The following is a 23,060-nucleotide window of genomic DNA, read 5'->3' on the forward strand; positions in this document are numbered from 1 at the left end:
GTTAATGATTTAGATGTAAGGAATAAAAGTATAATTTTTTTTAGGGTATATTTGTATAAGAGACCACATCATCTACAGATGTTTGTAGATTTGAATTCTAAAGATATTATTCAATTAATATCTAATGATTCTACGCCTTTCTCACCGCGGCTAAGATTTCTCTCTCTCCCTCTTTCTCTAAATCCTAACCCTACCCATTGCTTTCACCGCTCCTCTCTTACTTTTTATTATATAGGAATCCTGACAGATGATGTAAACTATTTATTTAATATTAATTTAATGATTATTAGAAATTTGGAATATATACCGATATTTTTTTTTAATTTAACATATTTTAATAGTATATAGGAGGGGAAAAGTATATTTAAAAAATAAAAATAAAATAAATTGTTAGCAGTATTTATGATATTTCATTTTATTAGGGTTATAAACACAAGTAGTTGAATTTTAAGGGGCATTCAACGAAACACCTGAGAAAATTTGAAAAGTCTATGTACACATATGCAATTTCCACATTCTAGAAGGGCTCAAATGTTAAAAGTCAAAAGATAGACTAGATTGGTTGTGGGTTATTTTGAAAATGACTAAACTATAATTCGAGGAGTAATATATAAGTTGCCAATAAAGATGGGAACTAAATAGCAAAGTCAATTGTAATAATTTGAGGATGTGTATGCTATTTTGGAATATATAAGGGTTCAAGTGTAAAATATCAAAAGACAAGGATAATGGTTGAGGGTTAGTTTGAAAGAGGACTAGAACTAAACTTGAACTTCCCAAATCATTGGAAGTTTTATAAATGTCTTAGATTTTTTTTAAAAAATTTTATATGTCCATGATATTAAAAAAAAAAAAAAATCCCAAAGCAATGTAGCAGGTTTGAGTCATGCACTTCTTGTGAAAATAGATGAAAAAATACACTAAAATTTAAATTCAAAATTTATATGGGGTTAATATATAAAAAGTCCCACAAATTAGATTGTTTGTATATAATTTAGAAAGTTTACCAGGGAATAAAAAAACTCAAAACAGAAATGGAGTGGTTGTGGTTTAGTTAGGAAAGATAATTTAAAGTTCTTGGGGGTTAATATGTAAAGGCAGCCATAACAAAGAGCAGCAGTGTACTGATTGTGAGTTATGTGCTTAGAAAATACAATTTAAGGACCAATAATTAATTTTGAGTAAGATAAATCTCCAATTTATTAAGACCTAATACATAAATTTTTTATTTTAAATATAAAAATTGGACCATTTAACTAAAGGTTTCATGCGGAATTGACCCCATTGAAAAAAATAAATGTGAGATATTTAATAGATCTAAAATTTAAATATCGCTAGCGGTGATAATTTATTCCCGATTATGAGTGCAAGTTACTATCGAAAACCCTGTATTGCTGGGTCTGGCTAAATGATCAATTACGGGCTCATGTGCACGCTCGTAGTTTTTGTAACATATGTATATATAGGGAGAATTAGTTATAAACCCCTCAAAAGTTCTATAATTGCATATTTACCCTAAAAAAAAATATAATTGTATATATACCTCTGAAAAATATAGGTAATTATGGATATGCCCCTACTTTTAGATTCCGGTAATCAAATTTGATTAACTATGGTTATAACTTGGATTAAGATATACAAAAGGTCCAAAATAACCCTTGTACAACTTTAAAAAAAACTTTTCAAAGGCATATATGCAATGGTATAATGGTAATTTTATATATTTATTGTTTGTTAATGGATGGTTTTTCAACTAATTTGAACCTCAAGGGTATATACGCAATTATGTATATTATTCAAAGGTATGTATGTAATTAATTTTTATTCAGAGCAAATATGCAATTTCAAAATTTTTTAGGGGTACACCTGCAAAAGCCCTATATATACATATATATATATATATATATATATAAGGGCGTATAAGTAGTTTTGACAGCTATCAATGTGAGGGGGGTATATGAAGTTTTGGAAATTTAGAAGGGTGTAATAAAAAATATTGAAAACAAACTCGTGATTAAGGACAAAAACTAAATTTTAAACCTTACCGGGTGTAAAATGTAAAAAACTCCGTCCTTTCCTTTATCTCTTCTTCGAAGTAAACGACGTCTCAGTTCAGAAGTTTGGCGAGGCCGGCTGCGTCGTTGCTTCGTTTTTCTCTTCGTCTTCGATCCTCCTCGAAACCCTAGCCACGAACCATGGGGGAAATCCATTGAAGACCTCCTCAAGATCGGTCCTTCTCCTGCTCTGCTGCATCGCCGGCGTCAAGCGCTGAAGAGCCGCCAATGCGCGTTCCATCTCAGAACCATCAACGGAGGCGATGGTCGGGGACTGTCGCGCTCCTGGTTGCCATCGTCGTCCTCGCTGAGATTTCCTTCTTGGGCCGGCTTGACATGGGGAAGAACGCCGCCGCAGTCCATAAATGGACTACATCGCTGTACTTCTCCTTTGACGACGACGCCGTCGTTAACGATGGTGCGGGTGATCTGATTTCGTTGCCGTCTTCGTTGCCGATTCCTGTTGAAGTGGAGCGGCTTAGCTGCGAGGAGTGGTTGGAGAGGGAGGATAATGTTTCGTACTCGAGGGATTTCAGCAAGGACCCTGTCATAATTTCCGGAATGGATCAGGTTCAGTTTTTTGCTAAAATTTTTGGTTTGATTCTTTGGTCCTTTTCTGTTTTGAGTCATTGTTTCTCTTGATTGTCTTGCTTGTGGTATGGTTTTTTCTGGCTTCGTTCCGTGACTGGTACCATTAGGCAGGAATGGTTATTTAAAAGCTTGTTGTTATCTTGAGATTTTTTTCAAGTTTGCCCTGTTTCTGAGCTTTGATCAAGCTCTCATTCAAACTCTTTCGTTTTAGTTTGGGATTATTACCTGCAAAATGCGCAGAAAGTCAATGACTATTTATGTACCTGCTTTTGCCCTTTTGAAACAACTTTAGATTCATCCTTGGTATCAGCACAATAATTGTTATAAAAAGTTTTTTGTGGCTGTTTCCCTTCTCTTAAACCTGTTTGATTGCCCTCCTTTGCACCAATTATGAGGTTTTGTACGCATGTACAATGAGTAATTGAAATATCTTTTAAAGTTTAGTCTTAGCATATTCGCAGATTGTCTTTCTCAAGAATAATTTGAGCACATTGTGAAATTCAAATGTAGATTACGTAGCATGCAACTAGTTTGACGTCAACTAAAGTAAAATTTAATTGGAAATTCCTAATATTGGTATATATTGGCAAGTGAGTTACAAACAAGGTTATAAAAGATCAAATCTTTGATGATTCCCTCATACATGATTGAGTTGCAAAACTAAGTTTAGTGGCAAATACAATCACCGCCTTGAATTTTTTATCGGCGCAATATTTTGATTTGTTTGAGGATTACGTCCTGTTTGGACCATGAATATTTATATGATCATAGTATGATTATGTTTGATTTTTTGTTGTATTCTATTTCTTGGACTCCTATTTGTCTTTAATGTCAGTCTTTAGATCTTTGTCATATAAACTGATACCTCGTAATGAGCTTTGGGTTTGGGTTATAAAGTTGGATATGATGTGTTTAATTTATTTGGATCACAGAAAAATTATTATGGATATGTTGGTATTAGTGGCTCTAGCCCTGTATAGTTGCATCATTTATATTTCACATCTGTTCTGGTGCATACTATTTCTTTTTGACCGCGAAACTAATTTTTATGTGGTTTCACTAAAAACATGTGATGTTCTAGGTTCATTAATCTAGTGATTGGATGGTCCAGTTAAAGAATAATACTTTAAATTCTTCATAATGACAAGTTCGCTTACGCCTTTGAAGTGTTGAATATAAAATGGAAAACAAGAGAATGAACAAGTTAGTAGAATAAGAATGGAACGCTAGACAAGCTTTTTCAAAATATATTGAAGTTAGTAGAATAAGAATGGTAAGTGAGACAAGCATTTTCAAAATATAGTTAAGAAATTTGAAGAACCTGCGGGCACAGGGATAAAGAATAATCTATGAAGAGTTAAAATACCTTCATCTGTAGTAGTACAGGACCCTAGCAGACCTCCAGGCCAGTTTTGTAATTGTCCTTTGTTTTTTCTGATCATCATTTTTACAGTATGATTTATATTGGAACCAAAACTATAAACATAAAAGGATAAATACCCAAAGCAAACCTAGCCTATTCTGCAAGGGCAGGAATTTTGACTAAACATATTTCCCTCCTTCTTTATTCTTCTAGTACTTTCAAGTTTTTAAACTTTAATAGAGGAAAGAAGTTAAAAAAAAAAAGAAAAAAAGGGAAAATACAAGAAGAACAAGTAAAGCATATAAATCTTCACAATCAATAAATTCATAGTATCAACATTCCACATTTAAGCTGAATGACAGATTTTGGGAAACTAACTACTACAACTAGGTTTTGTGACCGATGGCGCATAAAACAATTGAATGACGTTTATTTTGCGAACATAGCATTTGACCTCTGTTATTCACATCAGAAATGTTGAAGAGGGATGAGTCATGAACCATTTGGCGGAGACACTTTTCATATTATTTGCCATCTTGGATGCAAGTGTCAGATAGGCCAAAATTTTGAAATCAAGATATATTAATATTGGGGCGTATATTTGGATGCATCATTGTGTGTTTGCATGCCCGATCAAATGAAAATTTAAATTTATTCATTATAATGTTTCAACATAAAAAATTTGGAATATGGAAATTCATTCCATGATGTTCCAGTCAAGTAATTTGAAGACAAAAGGTGATCGCTCTGTTTAGAGAATTTGAGCGAAGTTTTTGTATTTAAATCTTAGGGCATTAAGTACTGTCCTAGCTTTACATTTAAAATTCTAGATCTAGTTATTTCCTCTCAATTACAATCATAATTATGCATTTAATAAATGGATTATGGTCACTTCTTTATTCCTTAAAGAATTAATCAAAACCATGTTCTAGTATCCATACATTTGGACATAACCGTTGTTAATATGTGCTAACGCAACTCTCAAGTATGAGAAGTATCATCCAAGTAGTAGCGTTGAAGAGACTGAATAGTGGTTGCTTTATACACCAAGCATGGAGAAAAGAATTTTATGGCAAAAATTAATGTTGTTATTTGTGTTATCATTGTTAAAATTAATTTTTTTGCAGATGTAATGTAATTTTAAACTTGATATGGAATTTTTATGTCCTGAGCACCAGACTGTAAAATAAAATTTAACTGCTTTAACATATCTTGTCAGGTAGAAGTTTCTATCAATATAGTTGGTAGGTTAATTAATAATTATTATCTAATTGTGCTATTTTTGGTTTTTCTTGTAATTTATGTAATGGTCCATTCAGCCAAGGTCTTTTGTATATTTGTGACCTTTATTTCACTCCTGTGACTTCCATTAAATTCATTTTTCCTTATTAGGATTGGAGTTCATGTTCTGTGGGCTGCAAGTTTGGATATTCTGCTAATAAGATACCTGATGCTGCATTTGGATTGCCATCAGACCCAGCGACTGCTAGTGTACTTCGATCAATGGAATCATCGCACTACTATCCAGAAAATAATATTGAGCTGGCACGACGGTGGGTAAGCACAATTAGGTTTTCTTGATAGGCTCTGTATGTATGGAGCTCACACAAATGGAAAAGTGCTATTCTCTGAATCTTTGTTGTGATGTTTATATTTACGCACTTTGATCAGGAGCTTATACTTGCATATGATTTAATTCAAGCATAAACAAGGCTCATACATGCTTTGCAGATCAACCATGAAGTATGCTATTTAGCTTGTCAAAAAAAAAAAAAATGAATCCATCTTTCGATGATGATTTGTAATATTGGTGATCTAAGCATGCTAAAATCATGGCCCTTTTCTGTTCAAGTACTATTTAACATGACACAAACTACTGTTGCAGTATTTTACTTTTTGATTGTTGGATAAGACTATCATGGACTAGGGTAATTCTTTTACTTTTTTAATATTTTGTATATTTTTGTGGTAATCGATATTTCTGTCTTGTTTTACAGGAGAGGGTACAAGGTTATTATGACAACCAGCCTTTCCTCAGATGTCCCAGTTGGCTATTTCTCATGGGCTGAATATGATATTATGGCACCTGTGCAACCAAAGACCGAAGATGCTCTTGCAGCTGCCTTCATTTCTAATTGTGGGGCTCGCAATTTCCGTCTGCAGGCTCTTGAAATGCTTGAAGAGTTAAAGATCAAGATTGATTCTTATGGGAGTTGTCATCGGAACCATGATGGTAGAGGTATGTGTTAAATTCATCAGATACATGTTGTACCTACAGAATCTGGTACTGTGGACCATTAATTAGAGTTGCATATGAAGGTCATTTTGGCATTTAATATACGGGTTTATCTGTACTTTGAAGATGGTCCCCTCCCCCAAACAAAAAAACCTTTTTGGTTATTTTCATTCTATTGCATAAGATATATTGCAATCAAAATGGCCAAAATTGTTGTTTTCTTTCTATCTTGAGGCAAGAACTTGCTGTTACATCCATATACCCAACTTGCCCTTTTTTGGTTGTTGAATGATTATGGAAGGTTTTTTTTTTTCACATGTGCTAATAATCTGGCAGAATATTTGTATGACATAAAACATTGTGATTTTAGCTTCAGAATATGAAACTTAATAGTTACCTGCCACAGCTATGGTTATATATTCAATCGTAATATTTGAAGTCAGCATAAGCAGCCGGATCTCACTATTAGCAACCGTCAATTGTAGGTGCTTGCAACAAATTTGTATAAATTATAATATGGTTATAGATGATTAACTTCTGCTCAGTCCTGAACACTACTTGTTTGTAAACTATTTTGGTTGTGTTGAGCATGTCTTTAATATCCACTTCTCCCACTTAATAAATGAGCATGTAGCTTCTATTTAGTCTATGTGGCGTCTTTTATCTTGTTTCCATTAACAAGTCTATAAACTGTTTTTTATGCGATACTTATACTTTTTCATGACTGGACTTTGTTACTAATACTGTGTCATGCTTTGTCATTGCGCATATTACAATGAGCAACTGACCTCTTTCTTGAGTTTTGGGTCGAATCGGGCTTAGATCGTATAATTGATTTGCATCTAACATGATATCCAAAGCTTGGGTAATAGGTTTGTTTGGTTTGTTTGTAATGTGGGCAGTTAAAATAGACTCATACTTATCAAAGCGCATATTAAAGTGACTAATAGTCCCAAATCAGTAAATTTGATAATCATAGATCTGAACACATAAGCATTGGTCTCTATTAGATTAAGCTTTTGGTTGAATTGAGGCTGTAAAATATGTTTGGTTTGCATCTAATAGGGTATATCTTAGAGAATATTCTTATGAGAGATAAAGGAAGACACAAAAAAGATCAAAAGGGTAGTGTTTTCTTTTGTAGAAATTTTTCCTTAAAATTATTTAGGTTCTTAGAAATATGTTGATAACAGACAATCCAGGAAGAAGGTTTGTTCCTATTACTAACATTTGCATGAAAGCTTGGACTTATATGTGTAAATTATATATAATAAAATTCTTAGAATTACTATTCAGACTAATGATATGCCTGGCTTGTCAGTTCTAAGGCTGTTAGTTATGCAATTCTTCCAAAAAAGAGAAAGTAAAGAACAGAGTCTGATACCTCAATGAGTTGGGCTGGCCTTTCTTTTCTAAAAGTTTGGGCTTGGCTTGGGCTCAGAGTTTGTGGCTGCAGTGTGTGTTCAGGTCTATATGATTCAGGCTTGAGTTCTTGTGATTTAGATATTTAACCAAAAATTAAATGGAAGTTATATAGGTGTAAATATATATATGTATAGCAATGGGCTTGCGCTAGTTGGTCTCAGACTACGGCTGCGTTTTTTGGTCCCAATTATGGCACTACTGATATTGATCATCGGAGTATCATATAGCACGCATAAGCAACCTGGTGGACCTGTCTAGCTCTTAGATGTCTTGTTGATGGTCTTTTTGTACAATACTTATATAGTGCTATTGATGGCAGATGCCATGTGAGGAGTGGAGATTGGAGCTGGATGGAGTGGTGAACAGCATGTGTGATGCCTTGTTGTTTTCTTACTGGGTGCTTTATTTACATATCACTTTTTATGACAGCCAATGAGTGGACATACACATTTTACCATATCAAACACAATTCAAACATTCAATAGTTTTTAAGAGTGAATATATTATGTGCAATGAGAGCACATGGCCACAGCCAGCACCTAAATATTCAAGATTTCAATGTTGTTGTCATGACCATTTGTCTTTTATTGCTCATTACAGTGGATAAAGTCAAGGCTTTGAAGCGCTACAAGTTCAGCTTGGCATTTGAAAATTCCAATGAGGAAGATTATGTTACTGAAAAATTCTTTCAGTCCCTTGTTGCAGGTGTGTGTTAGTTGACCGTTTTAAGATGTTTCATCATGTTTGTGACTTGCAGCTTTGAAGATTTACGGTAATTTCAATGATACTGTTTATCTTATTTGCATTCATTTCAACTCCCAAAAACATGCTAGGATTTTATCTTGGATTTTGAAACAGAAACTGTTTTATTGTTATTTTGATTTTCTTGTGGTTTCTTTATTCATAATTCCTTCCAAGTAGAGGATATTTAACTTGCTGAATTTTACACTGTTATATTTTATATGAACCATGCATGAAGAGAAACCTGTTTCTTGAATAAGATTGTTGGTGATTGTGCTGACATTTTACAATGTTCTTGTGACTTAAGAATTTGTTTTGGAGATTAAGTTTTTCATCCTTTCATCTGGTAATGTTGCAGGAAATATTCCAGTTGTAGTTGGTGCTCCAAACATTCTTGATTTTGCTCCTTCTCCGGAATCAGTTTTACATATCAAACAGCTCAGTGATGTTGCTTTAGTTGCAAAGACTATGAAACATTTGGCAGCTAATCCTGATGCATATAATCAATCATTGAGGTAATTTTACCGCAGCTTATAATTAATGGCTCTTCACTAATCTCAATATTTAATCTATCCTAAACACCAGAAAAATATTAAAAAATTTGTGTGTTTCCCTGTTGTGGTGCTGTCCATAAAATGATTTGCACCACAATTTATTACTGCTGTAGTTTTTCAATACCAAAAATGTATGTCACTGTCAGTTATCACGCCAATTCAAATGATTACATCGCAATATAATTTATTAATCCCATTTGTGCACTAATATTTTTTAAACAAATTCATAAGATGGAAATCCTAATTGGTTTTGTGTTCTAGTATACAAATGAGATTCTGCCAGTCATATTGGGGACCCTGCATCATAGTTCTGTCTTAATATTCTATTAATATTCCAATCTTCATTGTTTTGGATTACCTTGAAGCTGGTATAAACAACACTGGACTATGCTGGCTTCCAAACATTCTGGTTCAAAGTAACATACACAAATAGTTATAAACTAACAATCACGTACCTATCATTTTGAGACCTTCACCTTGATCAATAATATATAAACATACCCCTTCTCAAGAAATGAGATTTCTTAGAGGGAAGGCTTTGAAGGGCTGACTAATTGTTTCAGGGCATTGCTTGGCCAACTTTGGGCCCAAGCCTTTTTGTACAGCTTTTGACCATCTTTTGCATATAATATCAAATGTTTCAGTCACTTTAGCTAGTCTCCTATATGAAAGCAAGATAGCTAGTCGTTTGGGTTGAGTTGAAGTTAGTTATGGCTGGTTCCTAGGATTGGTTTAAGGTGAACAAAATGAGGGAAGAAGTTGATGATAAGAATTTAAATACAGTTTCACATGGAATTAGTTTTATAAGTTTTTAAGCTTTATCTTTTAAAAAGCCTTTTATATGATGCCACCATGCTTTGCATATTTGCTTTATGATGCCTAATCCCTTAACTATCTGTTGTGATCTGTGCACCAAATGAGAGTTCCAAATTAGGCATCCATTCATTTAGCATGCAAAAGTGGAAGTTTGTCTTGCAGGCCTTTTGCATTCACAATTGTTTCTAGCTACCTTAAATTGCATCATTTGCTAGTTATTGCATTCCATTATATGGTGGTTTATGCAGCCCTTGGATCTTGTTTTGCAAGAATTCCATTTCCCTAGTCACACTTCTTTTTTGGGTTTGTCTTGTTCCCTTTGTTTCTTCATCCCTTCAGTTGTTTCTACAAATATTTCCTGTCAAACTTAGAAAGTAGAATCCATTTGGGAAGGGATGGAATGGCCCTGGGTGGTCTTCAGATTTGTTGGGTTTGATTTTTAACAACCAGGTTAATGTTCGTGAGATAATGCACTATGATGACCGGTTACTTTGAGTGACAGAAGTGTGGCTTCTTTGATTATGGATGACCGTGTATATTGCAAGTGTCCATCAATTTCTGCTATTAAATAATATTATGACATTAAGAAATCTCTGCAATAAATTACTCATTTAAATTGCATGTGTTCCTAATGCAGATGGAAGTTCGAGGGTCCATCAGATTCTTTTAAGGCCCTGGTGGACATGGCAGCTGTGCACTCCTCTTGTCGGCTCTGCATTCACCTTGCAACAAAAATCCATGAAGAAGAAGAGAAGACTACTCGATTTGAAAATCGCCCCTGTAAATGCACCAACAAAGTAGGGACAACTGCATACCATTTGTATGTCCGGGAAAGGGGACGTTTCGGTATGGAATCTATATTTCTCAGGTGCATACCCCAGTCTTCTCTACATAATCCCCTTTCAAGTTATATTCTAAGTAAACCGATGCATTTCATCAACGATGATTGATATGTCAGGTCCGACATGTTGACTTTGGAAGCATTAAAGTCTGTAGTGTTGGCGAAGTTCAAATCCTTGAATCACACACCCATTTGGAAGGGAGAGAGACCAGTGAGCATTCGCGGTACTGATTTCAAAGTACACAGAATATACCCGATCGGCCTCACACAAAGACAAGCCTTGTACACATTCAAATTTGATGGCGATGCCGATCTCGGAAAATACATAACTAGTCATCCTTGCGCAAAATTTGAAGTGATTTTTGTATGATCGGTAATAATATTGTTCGCTGCTGCAGCCATTTTCCCAACTTCTTAACTTGATAAGGCGCAGCTGATTTGTCAATAGGTACTTTTGCTGTAATTTTGTACATCTCTAGGAATGAATGTATTTGGACCTGAATTGATTGACATGTTTATTAAATGCATGCCCAGATTTTATTGTTTTTTTTTTTTTTTTTTTTTTTTTTTTTTTTTTTTTTTTTTTTTTTTTTTTTTTTTTTTTTTTTTTTTTTTTTTTTTTTTTTTTTTTTTTTTTTTTTTTTTTTTTTTTTTTTTTTTTTTTTTTTTTTTTTTTTTTTTTTTTTTTTTTTTTTTTTTTTTTTTTTTTTTTTTTTTTTTTTTTTTTTTTTTTTTTTTTTTTTTTTTTTTTTTTTTTTTTTTTTTTTTTTTTTTTTTTTTTTTTTTTTTTTTTTTTTTTTTTTTTTTTTTTTTTTTTTTTTTTTTTTTTTTTTTTTTTTTTTTTTTTTTTTTTTTTTTTTTTTTTTTTTTTTTTTTTTTTTTTTTTTTTTTTTTTTTTTTTTTTTTTTTTTTTTTTTTTTTTTTTTTTTTTTTTTTTTTTTTTTTTTTTTTTTTTTTTTTTTTTTTTTTTTTTTTTTTTTTTTTTTTTTTTTTTGTTTTTTTTTTTTTTTTTTTTTTTTTTTTTTTTTTTTTTTTTTTTTTTTTTTTTTTTTTTTTTTTTTTTTTTTTTTTTTTTTTTTTTTTTTTTTTTTTTTTTTTTTTTTTTTTTTTTTTTTTTTTTTTTTTTTTTTTTTTTTTTTTTTTTTTTTTTTTTTTTTTTTTTTTTTTTTTTTTTTTTTTTTTTTTTTTTTTTTTTTTTTTTTTTTTTTTTTTTTTTTTTTTTTTTTTTTTTTTTTTTTTTTTTTTTTTTTTTTTTTTTTTTTTTTTTTTTTTTTTTTTTTTTTTTTTTTTTTTTTTTTTTTTTTTTTTTTTTTTTTTTTTTTTTTTTTTTTTTTTTTTTTTTTTTTTTTTTTTTTTTTTTTTTTTTTTTTTTTTTTTTTTTTTTTTTTTTTTTTTTTTTTTTTTTTTTTTTTTTTTTTTTTTTTTTTTTTTTTTTTTTTTTTTTTTTTTTTTTTTTTTTTTTTTTTTTTTTTTTTTTTTTTTTTTTTTTTTTTAATGTCAACTTAGTTAATTTCGCACCGAAAGAGGAGGAATTATTAAGAAATTTGAAATATCAAAGAGTTTTTTTTGACTCAATAGTAAAGTTGTTTGGGCTTTTTAAACAGTTCATGTAATAACTATGATTTTTTCTTTTGCAGATAATATATAAATTATAAATATATATATATAGACGTAGACAAAAGATATAAAATATGCATGTATTATCATTATTATTGCATTAGCTTATACCTTATGAAACAACACTAATATTTGTATGTCTGTGATTGACAGGTTATTAAAGTAATTAATAGTTTTCAATCTTACTTGAATATATAAATTATAGCTTTACAACTGTTAATTTGAGGAATATAAATTTAAATATAAAAATTTAGGTTTTTGATATTGTCATTTAAGTTTATAGATTGAATTGGATTCAAATAATATATTTGATTTGAGGCAATTAATTTGTTTGCAAGAAGCTTAGATAAAATAGACTAATATGCAGGGGTGTATTAGCATAACTTATTTTTTCACATTAGTTAATCTAAAAAATATGAACTTGAATGTATAAATTGGGGCTCTTTATTCTGTAAGTTTAAGTTTTCATGTTGAATTAGGATTAGATATTATATTTGGCTTTCATTTGCACATATGAATATATTAATTTTTTTATAGTAAAGTAATATATATAAATTTTTCTTTCTTTTTTTTCCTATTCTATTTATTTTACTGTCAATTATTGAATTTTTTTTTAATAATGGAACTATGTTTGAATTTAAAGCAACCAAACTTTCATAGAATGTAATTATATATATGAAGTTTATACAAGAAGAAGCATCTTTTATTACCTAAACACCATTGTAAAATGACAAATTTATTTAAATATACAAAATATCTCATACAGAAATTTATAAAAAATTGGAGATTGAATTTCTTCTAAAACAAGGTTTTAAGATTTAAAAAGATTCTACAGGTGGTTTATTTATTTATTTATTTATTTTAACGAATACGTGATAAACACTCTCATTTAATAGATTGCTAAATGGATATTACGGCGACGCATTGATTTACAAATTTTTTTTAAAAATTCTCTTATCTTATAATTTCGAAAAGGTAAAATCACTATTTTTTTTTTTTGTAAGAACTCTACATTTGGGTCCATAATCAATATTAATAAATAGTATCGAAGCTAAATATATAATATATAAACGATACAGAAATAATACTAGCGAAAAAATGATTCAAATTCTTACCCTCTCCATCATTATTGATATTGTCTACAAGAAAAAAAACAAAATTCTTCCCACCCAATTCATTCATTTACAAACAAACAAAAATATAAAATCTCATTAATAATAATAATAATAATTAATAATAATAATAATAATTATTATTATTATTGGTCAAAATATCAAAATGGTCCCTCTATTTTGCGTTTTATGCCCTTTTAGTCTTTCTAATATAAAATTCGTGTTTTTAAGGCTTGTATTTTCACATATTTGTCTTTTTGATCTTTCTAATTAACGGATCTGTCATTTTGGTCCTTATCGTTGATGAATTGGAGAGATCAAAAAAGATGAAAATGGGTAAATATGAGGACCAAAAGGGTAGATTTTAAAGGATGAAAATGTACAAATACAAAAACCAAAAGGACGGATTTTATATCAGAGGGGCACTAAAAAGACGAAAAACAAAAACAATAGAGAGACTATTTGATATTTATACCTATTTTTATTTAACCATTCCCATGTGCTAAAAGGCCTCACAGCCATTAGTTTAGGTTTTAGCACTCCAACGCCGTTGGTTTGGTTTAGTGGACATGGCTTCACCTCTTTGAACACTCTTAGAGCCATTTCCCCCCGCCTACCTTCTTTCCTATCCTTTCCTTGCTTTCTTGCTAACTTGCACGTGCCCGTTCATCTTTTCCTTTTGAATCTAGTCTTCTTATTCACATATATAACTTGATAAAACTTGAAATTACTAAACTACCCATTCTCCATATCTCATCCATTATTTGTTACCATTTGTTAAAATGATATTTCTATATAAATTTAAAATGATATTAAATTGATTGTTAATGGTATTTAATATAATATATGTATCCATCTTTTTATCTCCTAAATTATATATTTACATTACTTAGTTTCTAAATATAACTTTATTAACATATTTAAATGCATTGTTTCCACTACTGTCATTTTAAGTGCAAAATTTTAGTAGATAAAAAAAAAAAAAAATCAGCAAAGTAGGAAAGATGAGTTAAAATTTTATAAAATTTTTAATTTTAACCATTTTTGTTGCTCTTTACAAAATAATTAAGGTGTATATTTATAATGGGCAGATAGAGAAATAAATGAATTTTTATAAATAAAAAAAATGATTTTTTTTGATAATGCATCCCAAAAAATCAAATCATAATTCTTAACATATCTAAATAAAAAAAATTATAATAATAATTATTTATTTATATAATAATTTTACCAAAAATTAAATCAAAAAATTTCTTGAAAATCCCAAATTACTCAACTTTCTTTTTTTTTTTTCCCATCTCTATTCAAAAAGGAAAATAATAAATAAATATTTCATGCCCAAAATTGTGAAATCTTCCTATTTTATTCAACCACACAACCATCCATACAATAATATATATATATATATATATATATGTATATATATATTTTAAATTTTTATAATAACATATATTTTCTAAAAATAATAAAAATAAAAAAATAAAAAGGGTAAAATAGTAAATAAACATCAAATAAAAAACAAAAATCATTCTCACTGGCCTTTCGAAACATCGAAGAGAGCTACCAAGAGCACCACCAGCTCTCGTCATCGCCATCCACTGCTTCCTCTCTCGCTCTCTTCTATAAGAGCACCACTCCCATGGCCTTCTCCTTCTCCTTCTCCTTCTCCTTCTCCACCACTATAACCATCCTCATCAATGGCTTCCTCTGCGTCCCTTCACCAGTTCCTCACCCTTCCCATCCACACCTCACGCCTCCGCCACCACCGCCTCGGCGCTGCAACATCAATCCCAGCACAAACAGCCTCGGATGTCGACGCAGCGAGGCTGGAGCCGAGGGTGGAGGAAAGGGATGGGTATTGGGTGCTCAAGGAGGAGTACAGGGCTGGGATTAATCCGCAAGAGAAGGTGAAGCTTGAGAGAGACCCGATGAAGCTTGTTCTCGAGGATGGCATCAAGGAGCTTGCTGCTATGCCGATGGAGGACATTGACGGTTCTAAGATCAGCAAGGATGACATTGATGTTCGCCTTAAGTGGCTTGGGTTGTTTCATCGCCGCAAGCATCAATGTGAGCTCCTCTCTCTCTCTCTCTCTTTTTCTCTATCTTGGATCTCTGGTTCTTTGTTTTGTAGATTTAGGTTTTTATGTTATTATTTATCATTTAAGGGATTGAATGCAAAATTTTGAATTTTTTTTGGGCTAAATAGCCGTCATGTTATACCAATTTTGTTTAAAAATCTTTTCTTTTTTGCTTGTTTTTGGAGTCCATGGATTTGTTACTCTATTGAAATGAAGGCTAATTGAGATATTGTTCTAATTGTCTTAATTGTGTTCACAGTTGTACCATTTATTGTCCTAATTGATTTGAATTATGTTTTTATTCATTCATTTTTCATGGTTTTTTTTTTTTGCTAATATCCCAGATATTATATATATATATTGGACCTTCTGGTCATTCGTCTTGTTTAGAAAACCCTTACTTTATGCTTGTTTTTCAAGTCTTGGAATTTATTTACACAATTAAAAGTGAAGCTAATTTAAATTGGGATTTAATATTTTCTTGTTTATAGTTATACTATGTATGACCTTATTTGATTTGAATTATGCTTTTTATTATTCATCAACTATACGTGTTAGTGTGTAGCACTGGCGACCACTCCATTCAGGGTCCACTACAGTTGTGCCAATGGTTTGTGGACCTGTGGATGATGTTTTTTATAAATTATAAGGTGATCTTGTCACTGGAAACCTAGGCCTCAAGTCCATTCGAAAAGACGTATGTGTTATCATTGGGATATTGTTATTAGATGCATTTGTGATTTAGAGGATCATTTATATAAATATATTAAATTCTGATTGTAAGAGAATTTGGCTTGAAAAGTAAAACCCAAGATAAGCGAGATGCTTCAGGCATGAGTCGCATGACTTATACATTCCCAGCCGATGGACTACCTCTGGTTTTCAGAGAATATGGGTGCCTTACTGATTTATTCCTTGCACTACCTGATGTCTTGCATATTTGCATTCGTCATGTTAAGTAGATGGATAATTGGTTTTAAAAATGTGTGGTTTCAAAGAATGTGTTACAAAAACTTTTTGGTAAATTTTTATTTGACTTGTCACCTCGTAAAATTCAAAATTACTTGTTATCCCTTATTTTTCAAATATGAAAATCCTAATTTTTTTTTTTATATTTTCCTGACAGTCTGAAACATGATGATGACCCTGTTTGAAGTTTTATTTAATTTGCTTTTGTAGCATTGCAAGTAAATTTTGAAAAAGCGATGACAATAAGCAATTTTGTGCTTTTTACTCAAGTACTAAACCCCTTTGGTATACAGCTGGATTATTTATACTTGGTAGAGATTGAGAATATTTTGTTAGAGTAGCTTTCATTAATCTGTCTTTTTTGTTTCTAAATTATTCCATGCTATTTGAGACAGATGGGCGGTTCATGATGCGGCTGAAGCTACCAAATGGGGTGACGACCAGTGAGCAAACCAGGTACTTGGCCTCAGTAATTGATGGGTATGGCAAAGAAGGGTGTGCAGATGTGACCACTAGGCAGAACTGGCAGATACGTGGCGTCGAGCTACCTGATGTGCCAGAAATCATTGATGGCCTCATGCGTGTTGGCCTGACTAGCCTGCAGAGCGGGATGGATAATGTCCGCAACCCAGTTGGCAACCCCCTTGCTGGCATTGATCCTCATGAAATTGTAGATACTCGCCCTTACACCAACCTGCTCAGTGCTTTCATCACTGCCAACTCTTGTGGCAACGCTGCCATCTCCAACTTGTGAGTCCTCCCATATACTCATTTGGTGCTTTCTTACAACTTACAAGCAAAGTTTTTATTTCATTCATTTTATTTCAAGTCTAATGTTTGATATCTTATAAATTCCTCACCTTGCATGACTATTTACTAATGCTATCTGTGTGTTACTATATTCTGTAAATTGCCATATGATACCCAATGTTGCATGGGATGTGTGTGTGTTTTTTTTGGTGAGTCGTGTGACAAAATAGTTTTCTGATTAACAATAAACTCGAAAAAGAAATAAACATAGATTGCAGGATGCATCTCAATAAAGGGCGTAAAACGGGAACAAAAAAAAATGTTTCTTTTCTTCCAGGGTCCAATTTTCATTTGATCTCATTCTCTCACAGACACTAGTGGTAGAGAGGATATTTAGGATTGCTAATTGAATGATAGTTTTTATGAATAACAGAAGTTATGAGTTGCCTGTCCTTTTAGGTAAAATTCTACACGCGCCTACAATTTTCAGCTTTGGAAGGATATGTTATAGAAGTCCAATCTCTGTTGTACCATTTTTCATTAGATAATCGGCATGATATTGAGGGCAATTTCATGGTTTCTTGAATTTTATTCATAAAAACATGTATAATTAAATGCTCCTCTTCTTTGTCATCACGGGTGATACTATTTCTTAATCTCATCACGCATGTAGTTACTATATTTTTTTCTTTAACCAGGCCAAGGAAATGGAACGTTTGTGTTGTGGGTTCCCATGATCTTTATGAGCATCCACATATCAATGATCTTGCTTACATGCCTGCCATGAAGAACGGGAGATTGGGATTCAACCTGTTGGTTGGAGGATTCTTCAGCCCGAAAAGATGTGCAGAGGCTGTGCCTCTTGATGCTTGGGTTCCTGGTGACGATATCATTCCAGTGTGCAAAGCCGTACTGGAGGCATATAGAGATCTTGGGACCAGAGGCAACAGGCAGAAGACTAGAATGATGTGGCTAATTGATGAACTTGTGAGTTAATTCTTTATCCCCTGCTGTCCTCCCAACTTCCCCAGCTATGTACTTAGTTGTTTCTCTTATCAATCTTTATTTTCTTCTTCCACTGAACACAAAAAAAAAAGAAGAAAAACTTCTTGTATTCATCTAAATTCGCATTCTTGGTCTTCGGGTGTCCAACTTCTGCAGGGAATAGAAGTGTTCAGGTCTGAAGTTGAGAAGAGGATGCCAGGGCAAGTGTTAGACCGTGCAGCAGGAGATGATCTGATTCAAAAGCAATGGGAGAGGAGAGACTATCTTGGTGTGCACGCACAAAAACAACCAGGCCTAAGCTTTGTAGGCCTTCACATTCCTGTCGGCCGTGTGCAAGCCAGTGACATGTTTGAGCTGGCTCGTTTAGCTGATGTATACGGCTCCAGTGAGCTCCGTCTAACTGTGGAACAAAACATTATCATCCCAAACATCAAGAATTCGGACATTGAAGCATTGCTCAATGAGCCACTTCTAAAAGAGTTGTTCTCGCCAGAGCCTTCCCTTCTGATGAGAGGACTGGTTGCATGCACCGGCAACCAGTTCTGCGGGCAGGCAATCATAGAGACCAAAGCACGGGCTTTGAAGGTGACTGAAGAGGTCGAGCGGATAGTGTCCGTGCCACGGACAGTGAGAATGCACTGGACTGGTTGCCCGAACAGCTGCGGGCAAGTGCAGGTGGCCGACATTGGATTCATGGGATGCATGACAAGGGACAGTGATAAGAAGCCATGTGAGGGTGCGGATGTTTACTTGGGAGGGAGAGTGGGAAGTGATTCTCATCTTGGAGATGTTTACAAGAAAGGAGTGCCATGCAAGGACTTGGCACCTCTGGTTGCTGAAATCCTTGTGGAGCACTTTGGGGCTGTTCCTAGAGTGAGAGAAGATGATGAAGAGGAAATTGGAGGCAATTAGACTATGCCAATATTTATGTATACAGTAATATCCAATCTTTGCATGTGATTTGATTTTCTTGCTTCACAGGACACAGAATAGTTTCAGAAATAAGTTGAATTCTGTTTGTTCATCAGGACTATATCTTTCTTGTTTTTATAATTTATTTTTAAAAATTATTTTTTGGACGGGGATTCTTGGAAGATTTGTGGTATTTTATTCCAACAATTTTTTTTTTCCTTCAGGTAGTGTTACCAAAAGAAAAGGGAAATTTTGAATTGCTGTTGTATCCTTGTAGTTTCGAAAATTACCCATGCCAGGTATTTCACATAAAAAAAAAAAAATATTTGCTAGGATATATAAATAAATCAATAATTATAAATTTTTTGGGGAAATTTTACTAAACTATTATATATATATTTTTTTTTATGAATTTGGGATTTATGGGTTTAGTAACGGTAGTCTAAACCGTTTAAAAAAAAATTAAAATGTTTAATTCTGTTAATTTAAATTTGAATTTATTTTTTTTTGTTTTTTTACATTATTAGATATGTATTAATTAATAATTAATTGAATTTATTTTAATTTTAATTTAAATAATTTTTAAATATTATGCAAAGAGACCTGAATGATTTTTATTAATATATGTTTTTAGTAATATAAATAAGTATAAGAAGCTAAATTTAAGTCTATATATTTTAGTAAAATAAATAATGATAAAAAATTAAATTTAAATCTAATTCTACAAAACATTGGAGTTAAACATTTTGACACTTTTTTTTTTTTTAAAAAAAAAAAGGTACTAAAGTGTTATAATTAAACCACAAATCTAATTAATAAAGACGCAATCACAAACTAGTTTATCAAAATTTTCTTAATTATGTATAGTTATACAATTATGATATTTTAAATAGAAATAACAAAAGTTTCTGGTGTTCTCTGCATAAGTATCTTGTTTCAAGGAATATACACGTAAATATAGTTTTTTTCAGGTCTATATCTGCAAAACAAACATCACAAAACCAAAATGGGTTTTCAAAAACCTGTCGCAGTGCTTGCTGTTCCCTTCCTTCGCTGGTGGTTCTCGGACGCTCGCCGGAGCGGATGCCGATATCGGCATCCCAGTTTCTCTTCGTAATCAACGTAAGCACTCTCAAATTTGCAATTTTGTGGATCTTTGATTGTTATCATTGGAAAAATTTTGGGGTTTGTCGAGGGATTTGGTTTCTCGGCCTATAGATTCAATTTTTTTTTTTTCGTTTTATTTACTGGGTTGTGGTTGCTTTTGATTTGGAAATTTGAGTTTCATTTGATTTAGTAGTGAATTTGATGTTTGTGTGATGTTTTCTGTTTTCTGGATGGAGATGTGGTTGTCTAGAATTTTGGGTTTTCTTAATGCTGCTGAACTGATTTATTTTTTTGAATTTATGTTGATGTTCTGAATCCGAATTGAGATATCTAAGCTCTGCTTAATTGTCCTCTATGCAAAGATATGACCTAAAAAGCTTGTCATTTAATTTATTTCTTTGATCTTTTTTTTTGATTTTCCATTCATTGTTGTTGAATTGGTAGGCAATGCAAATTCCAGAAATCCTAATATGCAAGCAACTTCTGGGCTTAGGAAAAAGAAAAAAAATGTAAAGAAACAGAAAGCATCAGATTTAGATGACAGAAATGGTGGCCAGTAAGGATACCAAAGTTCTGTGTATGCTTTTATGAATTTTTTTGCACTACTACTCCTGTGATACATCAATTGTGCATGTATACCTATGATGATCTTTTCTGTCTGTATTTGTTTGATTTTGTTTACGTAATCATGTGCAAAAGCTTGATTCTTTCTCCATGATCAAATGGTATTTAATTATATGATTGGGACATTCGTGAAATCCAAAGGTTCACTACAAATTGTATACAGATTTATAAACATCTGGAAGAATTCAGAAATGGGATATGCATGAGCAAAAGTGCGGATGCTCTACCATAACTTTCTTACCCACTAGCTGTGCAACTGAGTAAACTGTCCTATTCTTGTTGCCAGGGGAGTGAGCTTTCACCCATTAATTCTAATCTTCTCTTTTGGCAAATTAAATTATGAATGGGATGATGAAGGATCATGCATCTAACAATTTTATTGTTGTTGATGTGCTTACTTCACCATTGTTACGTATGAATTATGAAGAAACCTTTACCAAAGTGTAATTCTTTTTGGAATACATATGGCTTCTTAAATTTGTCCTTTTGTTATTAGGTAAATAGATATGTACTACTTACCTTATTGATGCTTCTTCCCAGTTAACTTATGATCCTCATATTTTCAAACCAAACACTCTTCTCACACATTGCTTCGTGTATCCTTGGATTCTCAAATACCTCCAACCAAACACTCATTATACCTTAAGTTTGTGCTCAGATCACAGAAGATGATGATGATGAAGAGGAAAGAATGGCTACACTGATCATCTATGAGGACATGGATGCCAATGAAGACGAATCTGAAGCTGACATGGAAACCGATGAAAATGATGAGAATCTCAGGGCAGTTATTGGTTCCCATAGCAGATGGAGCTTGGCTATGAGTGATTAATGAATTATCTTGTGGCATTTTTGTTGAGATTGTTGGTACATTTCTTCTTCATTTTTTTTTGTTGTTGCCTATTTTGTGGAATTTATATTCCAAGGCTGGAGAAGGAGCAGTGAATTAGAATTCACTGGGAAATTGGATGTTTTTTTTGTGCATTGTATCTTGTTAGAGCTTCATGAACAAGTTAAGCAGTGTTTTATTCAATTCATTACTTATTGATCCATGTGATGGTTTATAAAAGGATAGGTTTAAATTTGCAAAAAATCTCACATGAGCACTCCACTCCATGGCTGAGCACTCCATTTCTGATGAAAAGCACACGAGCAAATTTGCAGAGACCTCCCAATCTCTTCCAGCCATGCAAATCAAAGCTGGGCTAAAAGACTCAAAACCTTAACTTCCAGGTTTGTATTAAATCTTGCATGGAATTGTCAACTACTGAATTTCTCTTAGTACTTATCAGCAAATGTGTTTGCAGATCATTGGACATTTGTTTAAAAAAATAGGATCTTCTTTCATCCTGTGATGAAGAAGCTATAATCAAAGCCAAAAAATGATGCATCGGATCTATGAGAACAGTTAATTTAGAGCCAAGACTTTTGCTATTAGAGCAAGATGGAATATGCATGAAGGAAGTGAGATGGCTTTACTACGGTGTAGCTACTGAAATTGTACACTGGCAGGAAATTACTTGAGCAAAATTATCAGCAATATCAATGATCATTTATGATAATTCTATCTGCAACTTCCTGCAAGATGGCTGAATCTATTGCACAAGTCCCTCTTTCCAGCGTGCATAATTTAATATCATGATGTAGACACCAGTGTATTTATAATGTTTCATGCAATATGTTGGGAGGGACTCTAATTTTTCATGAGTTATTATCTGTGTGAGTCCTATGTGTTTTGTACATATTTTGGGTTTAAACCAATTTTGTAGGTTGCCAGTATTTCAACATAATGTTAGTGACCGCTTTTGTCAATGTGTGTATTTTCTCCATATAGTTATTTGTTTAGACTTTTTAATGAGATCAACACTAAACAAATAACTAATCATTGTTTGCCTTGGCATGTTTATGTATGTTTTTCCATTGTAGAACAATCATGTAAGCCAGGATCAATCTGGTTGTCAAGTACTTTTATTTCGGCAACTCTTCTCTGTATATGTTTTGGTTTTACATTTGAATTTTGCCTCAATGCAGAATGCAGGTAAAACTCTTCTTGGATATCATGATTTAGATCCTTCTGGGTTTACTGCTGGCTGCCAGGTTTTTTGTTCTACCTTAAATGAGATTTACTCTGTTCTTCTGGGTCAGTGAATAAGATTTTCAGCTTATGCTCTGTTTAAGTTTTCCACATTTTGATTATATTTGCTTGTGTGCCTTCTTAATCATGATAAAGCGAATATTTTGCTGTGAATGTAACAGTGCTTAATA

General features: G+C 32.3%; 3 protein-coding genes across 3 annotated transcripts; all 3 read left to right on the plus strand.

The window, feature by feature from the left end:
- Positions 1-2,099: 2,099 nt before the first annotated feature.
- LOC120282262 (putative fucosyltransferase-like protein) lies at positions 2,100-11,169 on the plus strand. Its single transcript, XM_039289035.1, has 7 exons — positions 2,100-2,624; positions 5,401-5,561; positions 6,006-6,247; positions 8,270-8,374; positions 8,769-8,925; positions 10,418-10,648; positions 10,739-11,169. Exons 1-7 carry the CDS (start codon positions 2,283-2,285, stop codon positions 10,989-10,991), a joined length of 1,491 nt encoding a protein of 496 aa, XP_039144969.1. The 5' UTR covers positions 2,100-2,282; the 3' UTR covers positions 10,992-11,169.
- A 3,735-nt stretch (positions 11,170-14,904) lies between these two features.
- On the plus strand, positions 14,905-19,185 carry LOC120282313 (ferredoxin--nitrite reductase, chloroplastic). Its single transcript, XM_039289098.1, has 4 exons — positions 14,905-15,417; positions 16,793-17,147; positions 17,846-18,134; positions 18,309-19,185. The coding sequence occupies exons 1-4, from the start codon at positions 15,048-15,050 to the stop codon at positions 19,062-19,064; spliced, it is 1,770 nt and encodes a 589-aa protein (XP_039145032.1). The 5' UTR covers positions 14,905-15,047; the 3' UTR covers positions 19,065-19,185.
- Positions 19,186-19,486: 301 nt separating this feature from the next.
- On the plus strand, positions 19,487-21,832 carry LOC120282197. Its single transcript, XM_039288955.1, has 4 exons — positions 19,487-19,501; positions 20,036-20,186; positions 20,616-20,727; positions 20,959-21,832. Exons 1-4 carry the CDS (start codon positions 19,487-19,489, stop codon positions 20,999-21,001), a joined length of 321 nt encoding a protein of 106 aa, XP_039144889.1. The 3' UTR covers positions 21,002-21,832.
- The last annotated feature ends 1,228 nt before the right edge of the window (positions 21,833-23,060 follow it).

Source organism: Dioscorea cayenensis, chromosome 18 (genome assembly GCF_009730915.1).
Source record: "Dioscorea cayenensis subsp. rotundata cultivar TDr96_F1 chromosome 18, TDr96_F1_v2_PseudoChromosome.rev07_lg8_w22 25.fasta, whole genome shotgun sequence".
NCBI classification, from domain to species: domain Eukaryota; kingdom Viridiplantae; phylum Streptophyta; class Magnoliopsida; order Dioscoreales; family Dioscoreaceae; genus Dioscorea; species Dioscorea cayenensis.